General features: G+C 54.3%; 1 protein-coding gene and 1 long non-coding RNA gene across 2 annotated transcripts; one reads left to right on the top strand and one right to left on the bottom strand.

Annotated features, from left to right (window-relative positions):
- Positions 1-921: 921 nt before the first annotated feature.
- Positions 922-8,670, bottom strand: FAM131B (family with sequence similarity 131 member B). The gene is made up of 7 exons (XM_086687926.1): positions 8,533-8,670; positions 6,017-6,126; positions 5,623-5,658; positions 5,264-5,357; positions 4,782-4,979; positions 2,530-2,673; positions 922-2,331 (listed from the first exon to the last, which is right to left on the bottom strand). Exons 1-7 carry the CDS (start codon positions 8,558-8,560, stop codon positions 1,859-1,861), a joined length of 1,083 nt encoding a protein of 360 aa, XP_086544052.1. The 5' UTR covers positions 8,561-8,670; the 3' UTR covers positions 922-1,858.
- Positions 8,671-9,291: 621 nt separating this feature from the next.
- LOC147582992 (uncharacterized) lies at positions 9,292-12,806 on the top strand. The gene is made up of 2 exons (XR_015244279.1): positions 9,292-9,514; positions 10,092-12,806. It is a non-coding gene; the product is annotated as an uncharacterized LOC147582992 (long non-coding RNA).
- The last annotated feature ends 604 nt before the right edge of the window (positions 12,807-13,410 follow it).

The raw sequence follows: 13,410 nt of genomic DNA, 5'->3' as shown, positions 1-13,410 counted from the left end.
ACTGGTCCTGCCGCCACCTGAGGCAGGTCACATTTTCAAACACGCGAGGGGTCTTCTGTTGAGACAGTTGTAGAAAAGGTGACTTTGCTTACGTGTGCTCACCGTGCCCACTCCTGGGTCCTCCAAAGACCGACCCCAGGAAAACCATCCTCCCCTCCCCTGGAGGACACGGGCCCTTGTTCTCGGCTGCATTTTAGGAGCACAGATGAAAGGGTGAACTCCGTGGGGGTGGGGTCATGGATGGACAGAAACACCCCGACTCTCAGCCTCCTCATTCCAAAGAAATAGAAGTCTGGGGCATGGTGGGGAGGGGGGTGCAGTTCTGCCCAGGGTCTGGGACAGTGCTCCCTTCCTGGCAGAGGAGAAAGTGGTAGGACCCCTGACAAACTTTGGGTGGGACACAAGGCCTTGGACCCGCAGCCTTCGTCGGGCACGAGGAGAGGCAACAAGGAAGCTCTCAGCTTCTCTCTCCTACCCACAGTGTCCCTGTGTCACTGCAGCAGGGAGGGCAGTGTGCCGTCCAGCTCCACAGCTGCGGCGGCCTTCGCTCTACCCCCGGCCCCTGCTGTCAGGATCTCTCACAGAAGCGCCACACAGAGGTCCCCACCACAGTGGGAACTGGGTGGGGGAGGGCACGCCGTTCCAGGGGCGTATGCCTCACTGTCACCTGTCCTGGAAGGAAGAATACTCTGATTCTCCTCTCTTCCTCCACAGGAGGCCTGGGGAGGGAGGGAGAACACCTGTGAGGCCCTCTTTGGAGTCCTGGGAGCAGATGAAGAAGGGGCAAAGGAGCCATGTGCCCACACTGCTCTTTCACAAACAGCCCACCCTGGCTGGGGCCTGACAGCACCGGCCTCCTCCCTCCACCCCACTCAACCCTGAGTCCCCAAGAAGTTATAAAAATGTAGAAAAGGCAAAGAGAAAAGTGTAAACAGCTCCAGAGAATTAGAGGGTGGATGGAGGGAGACACAGCCCTCATGCTTCCCCGTTTGGCCAGGACACCTGCATTCTGCGTCACCCCCTCAGGGCCAGGGTTCCCAGAGCAGGAGCCAGAAGAAGGCAGAAAAGGAAGCAAGAGCTGGAGCAGCCAGCCCCAGCCCCAGATCCTTGGATCCTCCTTCCAGCCATGGGATAGTCAAGGTCCCAGAACAGGCGGCCATGTTTGTTCTTGGTCTCATCGGTGACTTTCTGGGCTGTGGGCAGGCCTTGATGTAAAGAATCGTGTTCGAGTCCCTGTGCATCCCAGCTGCCACACGCACCTCCCCCATGATTCCCGATCTCAGAAGCCAATTTTTCGCCGAGGGCAGATTCTCAACCCTCTAAGAACCTGTGCCTTTCGGTGGCTTCCCCTGTGCCTGTCGAGCCAAACCAATAGCCCCTGAGGTCTGTTCCTCACGGTGGGGATGAGCTGGGGCCACAGCCAGAGAAAACACAGAGTCGGGAAAAGCAAGAGTGACATGGAGAAAGGAGGCATTCCCACAGCCACAGTCAGGGCTCCTGGAAGACGAATGAGAAAGTGAAGAAGTGAGATCCCCATCGACGGCTACAAGCCGCTCTGTGCTCCCGACCTCGGGAGATGCCCTGGAGCTTCATCATCACAGACCCGGAAGCCCGCAGCCAAGCAAAGTTCACGGCCATCTGGTTGCCTGGGCCTCAGTTCCCGGACCTGTGGTTCTACAGCATATGCCTGGATTAAATCCCACCCTGGCTCTCCATTTTCCTGGCGAGGACAGGCAACTCCTGGGTTCCTCGTGGTCTTCTGCCCGGGTCTCAGCTGTACTGCTGGGGGAAGGGAGGGTGTTGTTGCAGCCAGGCCCCTCAGCTGGGAGTGGAAGGCTGGGCGTGGAGTAGGTGGAAGCTAGTTGTTAGCCTCGCCCTCCTCCTCATCAAAGGACTGCACCCCTGAGGACGTGACATCAGACACCTTCCGGCTGAGGGCAGTGGCCATCTCAGGGTCTTCTCGTGGGGAAAGTGACTCCAGGTCCCGGCATCCTGCATCCTCTTCCTCCTCGGGGGCCAACGGCCTCTTCTCCTCCTCAGCAGGGCCCCTAGCCAGGTCCACCCCACCGCCCCCCGGAGCCCAGTCAGCGTCCGCCCCCAGCAAAGGTGGAGGCTCCTGAGCAGAGTACCCGGAAGCAGGTTGGGAAGGCCCCATTTCATGCAAGCTAGGCTGTGAGTCATCGAATGCAGGGCCAAGATAGGATCCTGTGGCCGGGGAGGCGATGAGGGACTGGTCACTGGCTTCCCAGGCATCTGACGACCCCAGACAGTACATGCCCTGGGACACATAGGAGTGAGGCCATCCATCCATGGGGGCTTGAGCAAGGGCATCTGTGAAGAGAATCACGAAGGTCGGCAGGGTTACAGAACGTCAAAGGCAGTAACAACAGCACAGAGGATGAGAGGGAGACCGCGGGGAGGAGAGTAGGAAAGCTGAGATGAACAGAAAGTCTCAGAAGAACAGAGAGGAAGAGAGGCAGCCTAGATAGCAGAGGAGGCCTCCTTGGCCTGAGAGGAACCATCCCTCACCTTGACTCTCCATCAGCTCCTGGTAGTTGTCACTGTAGTTGCAGCCCAATGGCTCCTGGGCGGAGTTGACGCTCATGTCCTCACCATCCATGGAAGACCAGGCCATGAGTGTGGCCTCGGAGATGGCAAACTGCTCCATGACACCTAGAAGAACAGTGGTTGGCACGAGATAGCTCTGGGAACCCTTAGACACACGCAGGGGGTAGAGGGACAGCGAGGCAGCGCCGTTCAACAGAAATATAACGCAAGCCACTTTGGTAATTTAGAATGTTCTAGTAGCCATAGTAAAGACACTTTAAAAGAAACAGATGAAATTAATTGTTATAATATATCTTACTTAACCCAATATATATTAGATTTTCTTTCAACACTTAATCCACATAAAAATGATTAATGAGATCGTTTACATTATTTTATTTAGACGAGTCTCTGAAATCCAGTGGGTATTTTATACTGACGGTGCATCTCCATTCAGACTGGCCACATTTCAAGTTCTCAGTAGCCACCATGTGGCCAGTGGCTACTCTACTGGACAACACAGACTTTGCATATGCCCCAAAATAGGGCAAAACCGCATGAGATTTCCCAGAAGGTCAGATTAAGAATTCCTAGAGTTGGGGCACCCGGATGGCTCAGTTCGTTAAGCAACTGACTCTTGATTTTGGCTCAGGTCATGATTTCACAGTTGTGAGATCAAGCCCCACATCAGGTTCTGCACTGAGCATGGAACCTGCTTAGTTCCTCTCTGCTCCACCCCCATTCCTCCTCCTCCCCCCACCAAATAAATAAATAAACTTAAAAAAAAAAAAGAATTCCTAGAGTTAAGGGGTCTTCTGGTAAGATATCCAAAGGGATTGAAATGAGGAATTCCCAGAAGTTTATCTTTAGAAGGTTTTCAGAATGTTAGCTAGTAGTCAAAGACAGAGGAATCTAAATGAGAGGGTTCAGGTTCAACAGAGAATCCCTGAAGGAGTACCATGGGCTTGTAGGTCCATAGTAGTATTAAGTGGAAAGGTCAAGAGGGGTACCTGGGTGGCTCAGACGGTTGCATGCCCGACTCTTGATTTAGTCTCAAGTCGTTTGTGGGATCGAGCCCCACATTGGGGGCTGCATGGACAGCATGGATTCCTCTTGGGATTCTCTCTCTCCCCCTCCCCCACTCACACATGTGTGTGCACTCTCTCTCAAAAATAAAAATAAAATAAACATTTAAAAAAAAAAGTGGAAAGTTCAAGAAACTGGAAGGAGAAGGGAGGGAGAATAGACTAGGGAGGATGGGTAGACTTGGGAGTCCCCATCCCAGTCAAAGTCCTAAATTGAAGTTTACACAGCCAGCTGCCCTAAACTACTCCCTACCCACTACATGTTTGGCTCCCCTCCTCATGGAGAGTTCTTCCACCATCCACACCACCAACACCGAGAGCCCTCTCTTCTCTTCTGGATCTCATTCTTCCTACATATCTATGGAGACACGTTAGAGGGGCTTGGTCACTGTTGTAGGTATGCTATATGCCTGTCTTGTAGCAATACCGCTTTCCCGGAAAGAAACCTCTTCTGTATACGACCCTCTCCTCACCCAGGCCCCTTGACCTAGCGGCTGTCACAAGTAATGAGCCAAGTAAGGGAATCCTCTACTGCAAGGTGCTGAGGAGCAAAGGCTAGAAGGGATCCCCACAGCCTTCTGTTCTTTTTCCTCAAGAATCATGGGTAGAGGGGGGCCTAAATGGTTCAGTCAGTTGAGCATCGGACTCTTGACTTCGGCTCAGGTGATGATCCCAGGGCTGTGGGATGGAGTCCTGCGTCAGACTCCACAGTGAGCATGGGGCTGCTTGGGATTCTCTCTCTCTCCCTCTGCCCCTCTACCCGGCTCTCATCTGCTCTCCACCCCCCTCCTTCTCTCTCAAAAAGAAACAAAAACAAAGAACATGGGTAGAAGGAGAGCCTTTCAGAGTCAGAGGCCCCTGCCTTTCCTTCAGGTACTGACAGTCCTCCCATGTAGAAGAGAAGGCATCCGGAACAGGTGGACCCACAATCCCATGTAATTCTTAACTTCTGAGATGATAATGAAAATAAGTTTGAAGACCCTTATCCGAATCAATTAAGTCCAAGTGCCTGAAATCAGAGCTGATTGGGAAATTAAGTCTTATGGTCACGATATGGATAGAGCAAGTCCTGCCAGAGGGGATCAGTTTGGAAGGTCAGTCTCTGGCCATCCTGAACACGTGTCTCTTGAGGGTCCCAAGAACAAGTACCTGCTAGGAAACGTGCCTCCTTCTCGCCATCGCTGAGGTCGGAGTAGGCATCGGTATCCCTGCGCACCGCCTCGTGGCTGTGTTGCGGCTGAATGGCTGGTGCCTTCCCCCAGCCCTGCCACTCAATCATGTGGGCCACCCGGCCTTGCCCCATGGCTGTAGGCTTCGTCACATGGTCCTTCATGCTGCGAGAAATCCCTGAGGGGCCAGACATTCCCCACATCCTCCAGAATATCACAGGATGCCCATACAAGACCCATCCGGTAGCCCCACCCGAGTCCCATGGGACTCTGCCCGATGAGGGAAGGGATCCCTTAGGCCTCCATATGAGGGGCAGCCTGGACAGGAGGGCATGAAGGAAAGGGCAAATAGGTCAGGGGTGGGGGGGGGGTCTTCTTTAGATCCGAAGGAGCAAGGAGATCGAGACCAGGAGTCTGTAGGGATTCTCCTCTCTGGACACATCCCCAGGTCGGGAGTCTCACCTGAGAATGATGATTTGGCCAGGGCCCCAATGCCGTAGGCATTAGAATTTCGCTTAAGCTTCGGCAGAATGGAAGTGGTGTCCTCCATGGAGAGCTGGGATAGAGAATGTGGGAGGAGGGGCAGAGGAGAGTTCACGGTTTCCAGGAGGAAGGAAGGGCATGAGCCAGGGCAGGTGATAAGGGAACCATTCATTACACCCAGGAGTCCCAAGGAAGCTCATCCCCTAACTGCCCTTGAAAAGCATGGCAGGTCGGTAGGGAACCTAGAACAGCTGTGTTCTGTAGCCAGTCTAAGGGAGAATATAAGGGAGAGGAGCTAGAGAAAACCGGGGGGGGGGGGGGGGGGTGTGTGAACTCACATTGATGCCATCCCAGGAGAAATCAGTTCGGGTTTGCTGTGAGGAGAAAGAAAAGGAGCAGGGATCATAGGCACTTCCAGAAATGCAAGCAGCCCCCCCCCACCCCCCACCCCCAGGGACTTCCAGAAGTGTGTGAAGTAGAGAGGTTCCCCCCCCCCCCCCCCCCCCCCGCTTAACATAGGGAATTAGGATCTCAGAGTAGAACATTTGGCCTGTGTTTTGAGGAAAGGAAATGTTCTGTAAAAGTGTCAGTCTGAAGGAGTGTCTGGGATGTTCTCTTGGAATTTAGGAAGATAATTCAAGGATCGGGCAACTGGGCGGCTTTGTTCAGGATGGTCTCTGGGGTCTTCTAAAAGTCCTTTGGTTAGGGGGGCAGCAGGGCACGGGGCCTCACCTCGGTGGACGGCCGGTGGAGGCTGCTCCCGTGCAGCGAGCTGGTGCTGTCCATGTTGATTTGGTCGACATCCTTCAGGCCCTTCCAATCCACCGCAATCACCTCATTCCCTGCAGCGGCCACAGGGTTACTTGCTTGACCTTCAGCCTCCCTAGGTCCCAGCCCACAGGCCCCTCTTGGGTCTCACAATGCCGAGGCCACACAGGGGCAGCCCCTCCAGACCCCTCCCTTCCCTCCAGCCACTGCTCCTTCTGATAGCGCGGGCCCTTTTACATCCCTCCTCTCCCCCAAATTTTTGGTAGGGACAAACTGTAAGGTTGAGCCAAAATATTCCCTCCCAGGAAAGTATTATATGGCCTTATTTGTTGTTGTCGAAACGGAGGGGGTCCGTGGTTGGGTTTTAGCAGGAGAACAGCTCTTTATTCTGTCCTGAGGAATCCTGGAGTGTTTCCAGATGGGAGAGCATGAGAGCTATGACGTTCCTACAATCACGGGGAGAACTTCTTTAGGGGTGAGCTTCCCTCCAAGTGGGCTTTACGGCTTGTATCTTGCAGTTGGCGAATTTGTCTGACAGGGAGGGGATGTGGTGGGGATAGAGGCAGGAACTGCGTGTGTTCACCCGGAAACGGTGGCGGGAGAGGAGGCCAAGAGTGAGGTGTGATCGTTTTCCCTCGCGGTTGGGAGGCAAGTGATGGATGGGAGAGGAGCAGAGGGGGTCAGAGGAGGAGACAAGGGAACTTTTTAAAACTGGAACTGAAAGGATAGGCATTCAACTTAAAGAGAAGGCAAAGACAATGGGAGGGGTGGACAGGGTCTGAGGGCTGACTGGGAAACTGATGGTAATTGTTCAGGTGAGAGCATGTGGCCAAGGCAGACGCTGGCAAGAGGGCAGGGTGGTGCCTCTCCGGGGAGGCAGGCGGGGGGGGGAGGAACCGCCTGAGCAGTTGGAAACGGGCTCAAGGATCAGATGGCTGTGGAATCGGACCTTATAGGTCCTTCCTGCACGCGGAGTTTTGTGATTCTGAATTTGGGGTTAGGGGCCCAGTCTTGGGAAGGAGTGAAGGGAACAGAGTCTGGAGCAGGAGGAGGCATTCAGCATGCATCCCCACCGCTAGTGCAGAGGGATTGTGGTTAATGGGTGGGAAGGAGGCAGGACCCCTCCTAGGTGAACCCCTCTCCCTCAGGGCTACAGGGGAGTGAGGAGATGGGTCAGACCAGGGGCTGTGGCCGGCAGGGAAGAGGAAATGAGCCTCTGGGCGTAGAGAGCAGGAACGGGGCGGACAGAGAGGAGAGCAGGGATGAAGAGGGCAGAGCAAGAGAGAGGGGAGGGGGAGGTGGCCTTTGTAGAGGAGGGAGAGCTGAGTCAGAGCCCTGGGGGGCAGGGAGGGGGAGAGAGAGAACCCTGGGAAGAGGTGAAAGCAGAGGAGGGGGGTATCCATGGAAATAAACCGGGTCTCAGAGAAATCAGGCTTCCGGAGAGTGAGTTTGTTTGTAATAATAATACGAATTATTCTCTCAGCCTGAGGTCACTGGGTCGTGTAGGCGGGAGAAGTGGGGGGAAATTGGGGGTTTGGGGAGAGGGCTGGACTCATTCGTTGAGCCGTGAGCGAGAAGTGGGTGCGTGGGCCGGGGGACAGGGGGGTAGAAGCCAGGCAGAGGCTGAGGGGAGAGAAGACTTAGGAAGCGCCCGTGCCCGCCCCCCCTCCAAGGTAAATAAAGAGACGGCCCCGCCCCGCCAGCCCCCGCCGACAGGTGCAGGTCCCGGCTCCTCGGGCCGGCCCCACCCTCCCGGGAGCCGGCTCCCGACCCCGGTCCGTCCCCCTAAACCCCCGCCTCCTCCCCGCGCCCCCCAGCCCTTCCCTCCAGCCGGGCCCGGCGCGGCCCCATTTTCTCCGGGCGTGGACCCCGTTCCCCTCCCTGAGGCACCGGGCGCATCCCGCCCCCGCCCCGGAGGGAAAATGCACGTGAACAATGCGAATCGGGGGAGGCAGGAACGACAGAAAAAGGCAACAGAGAAGCAAAGAGGTGGGAGCAAAACACCCAAGCCAGACGGAGGCGGTGGGGAGGGGGGGGGGGCGTGAGAAGGACTCCTGCCGGGGCGGAGGCCGGGGGTCCTCGGGAGGGGCTGCCCCAGAAATGGAGGGGGAGAGGCGCCGGGGAGGGCAGAGTCGAGGCGGAGGGCCTGGAGGTGGCGGGCGAGGGGACGCGGGAGTAGGGAGAGCGGCCGCGGAGGGAGAGGAGGCCGGTGGAGAGATGATGGAGAGGGACCGCGCCTGGGGGAGGGCGGCGCAGGGAGGCCGGAGGGCGACGAGGGAGCGGAGGAGCGGAGAGGGCGGCCGGCCGCGGAGGCGCGAGGGGCGAGCGGGCGCGGAGGAGAGCCGAGCGCAGGGAAAGTGCGGGAGCCAGGCCGGGCCGGGCGGGGCGGGGGGGGCGCCGGGAGCGGTGGGGGAGGGGGGCCGGGGACCGGCGCGGGCCAAGCCCGCCTCCGCCCGCCCCCGCCCCGCCGCGGTACCCACCCACGGTCCGGGAGCCGATGCAGCCCATGGCTCCGGCGCCTCCGTGGCCGGGCGCTCACCGCCGCGGGGCGGGCGCCGGGGGCAGCACCGGGAGCCGCGCCGCCGCCCCAGCCGCTCTGCAGCGCCGCGGCTGTCTCCGCTCGGCTCCGCTCCCCCCTCCCCTCTCCATCCCTCCCCGCGGCAGCCTCCGTCGCCGCCGCCGCCGCCGCCGCCTGGCTCCCCCGCCCCGGCTCGGCTGGCGGCGGCGGGGAGGGGGCGGCCCGGGGATTGGCTGCGCGTGGCGCCTCCCCGCCCCTGCCCCCGACCCCGCCGCCGCGCTCCCTGCGCACCTCGCGGCGCTCCCCTCCGCCGGCCCTGCCCCCGGCGCGCGCGCGGGGGCTCCTCGCCGACTCCCGGCCGGGCGCGCGCCCCTGGGGGTGCCGGAGACCCGGGGGACGCCCGCCTCGGGTCTCCGGGAGCCGGGGAGAGAACCCCGCTCCTGGAGGATGGATTTCGAGGGCCGCGGTTGGGGATGCCCGGGGAGAAAGGCGGGGCGGTGCAATAAAGCCCGGGTGGAGGGCCGCGGCCGCCAAATTCCGCAAACACTTGTTTTCTTCCCGGGGCGGCAGCTGGCACGCGAGCGCGAGCGCGATAGGATACGGCCACGGTTGCTTTGCGCTTCCTGTGCGCTGTTTAGTGCACCCAAACAGATCGCGAAGTGTTTGCGGGTGTCCTGGGCGCTCGCTGGAAACTCGCGGATGGCTGTGGGGGTGGGTGCAGATCATCTCCGGGCCCGACGGGGGCTGGGGGAGTGGAACGGGGCGATTCGGTCCCAGCTAGAGGGAAGTGAAAATCGGGACTCGAGACCGACTAGAAGGCATAGTTTTAAATCCCGTTTAACTTTCTGAGCCTTGGTCTTCGCTGACAAACGAGAGCATGGATGTCAGGAAGGAAGCAGTCAAGAGAGGAGAGGATTGCCCCCTGGCTAGCCAGAAGGGGTCAGGTAGGTACCCAGGGCCTCGTGGGTAAGAGATGGAGAGAGATGGGGTGCCTGGGTTGTGGCCCAGGTCATCTCACGGTTCGTGAGTTCGAGCCCCGTGTCAGGCTCTTTGCTGACAGCTCAGAGCCTGGAGCCTGCTTAGGATTCTGTGTCTCCCTCTCTCTGTGCCCTCCCATGCTCACGCTCTGTCTCTCTCTCTCAAAAATAAGTAAACGTTAAAAAATTAAAAAAAAAAAAAAAAAAGACTTGAGAGAAAGCGTGATGTACGTGGCAGGGGTCAAGTGGGCACCACAGTTAAAGCAGGCAAGAAGTGAAGTCTAGGAAAGTCACACAAGAAAGGGCAAGGAGACTCTTTTTGTTTGTGGGTCTAAGCAGCACCCACAAACCTGAAGTGTGAGACAGCAGACAAGGTCAGCACCAATGACAGAGCAAATGCTAATCCAGGGGATGTTTGCTCCTCACCAGCTTTTCATGTCCCTCCTAAGGTTGGGCAGGAGCAGAGCACCTGGCCGGGGTCTGCTGTGTGGGTGTCCCCAGGGCAAGAGACCAACTCTAATAGATGCATCTTTTTAACCTTTAGAGTCTGAATGGAGACTAAACTCTGGGGTGATAATCACTACATTCTGTGGAATCCCAGATGAGAGATGGGAGAGAAGAGGCTAATAATCTAATTGCAGATCTGGGAGATGGGATTATGGAGACAGAACTGATATTTGGTGTCTGTGCATGAAGAAATAAACCAAATCTGCATCTACAAAACCATGAGAGAGAAGAGAGAGCGGTTAGTAAGTCTGCTGAGATTTCAATCATCCGGTGTGACCGTGGCAAGACCTGATACCTTATTTTGACAGAAGAATTCCCAAGTGTTTTCCCCCATATCTACTCTTGTTGGTTTTACAAAAGAAGCATCACATGGCTTCTGCCCTCCTGGAATATACTGTCTAGCTGCGAAGGAAAGAATGTGGGGGATGGGGGGGAGAAGGAGGAGAGGAAGAAGGAGGAAGAGAAGGAGGAAAAGAAACAGCCTTCTTTACTACAGCAGGTGCCAGTCAACCCCTATTTTCCGGTGGAGAAGCAGTGCTGATGGGAATGTCCAGGTCAGGAAGTAACAGACAAAGTGGCCAGCTCTGTTCATGCCTTCCCCCTTGAACCTGCTCTGCCTCTGGGGTGCTCTCTGATTCCAGTATTCTCACTATTAGTCTGGTCCAAACGTGGATACAGACCACTCCCCTCGTTCGATGAGGCTGGGTTTATCCAAACGATCAGCATCAAGTCAACACAAGGGACCCCAGGCCTTGAAGACTCAGTCCTGGTCCACCTTCTGCCTAAAGGGCATTTCCAGCACCAGAGAAAAGCAGAACATCATAGGCACGACACTGGCCTGCTTTCTTCCGGCTTCTGCTACAGGATCCTCTGCTCACTATTTAGAGGCATTCTCCCGGTCTCTTTGCCATCTTCTGAGGCAAGGTCAAAGATTCCAGTTCTGATACGAACAGGAACAACCTTTCTGGAGGACGATTTGACAGCACTGATCAAAAAATCTTTAAAATATGCATTGCTGTCGTTGCGACATTACTAAATTGTGACACAGCTATTCCATTTATAGAAATATTCCAAGGAAATAAAAATAGACCGTGGACAAAGATTTAATCTACAGCACCCATCAGGGCGCTATTTACATAATAATGAAAGAACTCACATGCTGAAACCTGGGTGTTAATTAAATAAATTACGGTATATGCTTAGAATACTATGTAGCCATTGATCATATTTTATAATTGTATTTGTTGACCTATTGTGACAAAATATATTGTGACATTATATAGAGAAGCAGGCTGTAATATAAGAGTTAGAGTATTTCAAGTTTTGTTTACAAATCGCATACACACATTCTCCTGCCTCTTGTCAGACTTTCCATCCCAAGTAATTTATGGGATTCCCTGTGGAAAGCCTGTGTCTTACAGGAGTCCAAGCCCACTCATCAGTTAAGTTTGGCCCTCAATGATATCACAATATTAACCAGTCCATTAGCAAAGTCTAAAACTAAAGGAGTTTGGCCAAATGTCCCAGAATGGCATTGGTACGACATGGTGAAGTGATGTTTCCACCCTCTCCGTGGTTGCTACTTCATGCTCCTAATCTCCTATGGATAGCTCTTGGACAAAAGGAACAAAACCACGTTCAGAAACAGTACAACCTAAAACAGGGACTCCTGGGGCACCTGGGTGGCTCAGCTGATTAAGCACCCAACTTCTGCTCAGGTCATGATCTCATGGGTTTGTTGGTTCGAGCCCCACTTTGGGCTCTGCACTAACAGGGCAGAGCCTGCTTGGGATTCTGTCTCCCTCTCTTGCTGCCCCTCCCTTGCTCTCTCTCTTTCAGAGATAAAACACACACACATACACACACACACACACACACACCTTTAAAACAAAACAAGATAAGAAAGGAGCTCTTGTCCCAGAATCCATGGGCATAATCCAGAGTCCATAACCTTGGTTGGGAAGACCTAAGTCTTAAATTAAAAAAAAAAAAATGTTTTTTAATGTTTATTTATTTTTGAGAGAGACAGACTGTGAGCGGGGGATGGGAAGAGAGAGAGGGAGATACAGAATCCGAAGCAGGCTCCATGTTCTGAGCTGACAGCACAGAGCCCGATGTGGAGCTCGAACGCATAAGCCGTGGGATCGTGACCTGAGTGAAGTTGGATGCTTAACCAACTGAGCCACCCAGGCACCCCAAGACCTAAATCTTTATGTTCACTGACTTGTACCTAAAATTCCCCATGTCCTTCAGTTATGCATATAGGCAGCAAAGCACAGTGGTGTTACAGCTGTTGTACTGTGTCTTCACCGCCCATAAAAATCGCAGATGTTTCCATTATACAACAGCTGCTGCAGATTTCTTACACCAGCCTTCATGTTCATCACTACTTTGAAACTATGGTGGTATTTACCTGTGTGCACGTTTTCCCATTTAATGCTTTTATAAAGAACCAGATACATTACCATATCACAATTTTATAATAACTTTTTTTTTACATTAGTGGTTCCCTTTGTGTTTTATTTGATGCATTTAGTATTATTCTGACAGGGAAGCCGTGGATTTCCCAGATTGCCAAGGGATCCAGGGCAGAAAAATGTTTAAGAATCCCTGGCCTCCGGGGCACCTGGCTGGCTCATTCGGTAGAGCATGTGACTCTTGATCTCCGGGTTATAAATTCGAGCCCCGTGTTGGGTATAGAGATTACTTAAAAATAATTTTAAAAATCTTAAATAAAAAAAGAACCTTTGACCTCTAAATATATTTTTGGTAGTGGTGGTGGAGTGGAGAACTCTCTAATACTGCAGGAGCTTAATAATCCTGTTAATAGTACCAACTTAAATGACCAAGCAAAGCAGATGACATCCCATTTTGAAGCCTGGGTCCCCCAAAACAAAGATATGTCCCTTTTATCCGCAGGACGAGAAGAGCCACATCCTAAGCTTCATGCCTGTCCCGAACAAATGGAGAGGCAACTCTAAAAACACAACGGCTTTGGGCGCCTGGGTGGCTCAGTTGGTTAAGTGTCCGACTGTAGCTCAGGTCATGATCTCCTGGTTCGTGGGTTTGAGCCCCACTGTGCTGACAGCTCAGAGCCTGGAGCCTGTTTCGGATCCTGTGTCTCCCTCTCTCTCTCTCTGCCCCTCCCCTGTTCACGCTCTCTCTCTAAAATAAATAAACTTAAAAAAAATTTTTTTTAATTTAAAATCACAACAGCTTAATAAAGAATTTATTTTGTTGTAATGGGAGACACTAGATCACCATTAAGGGCAGATGAAAAGATCCAACTGAGAGGGGGAGGTTCAAAGTACAGGAGAGGAAGACTCATCAATGCTGAACGTGATTTCCTAAGGCAG

This window comes from Puma concolor, chromosome A2 (assembly GCF_028749965.1).
Source record: "Puma concolor isolate L17-30 chromosome A2, mPumCon1.1.hap2, whole genome shotgun sequence".
Classification (NCBI taxonomy): Eukaryota; Metazoa; Chordata; class Mammalia; order Carnivora; family Felidae; genus Puma; species Puma concolor.
This window is presented reverse-complemented; position numbering and strand designations above follow the sequence as displayed.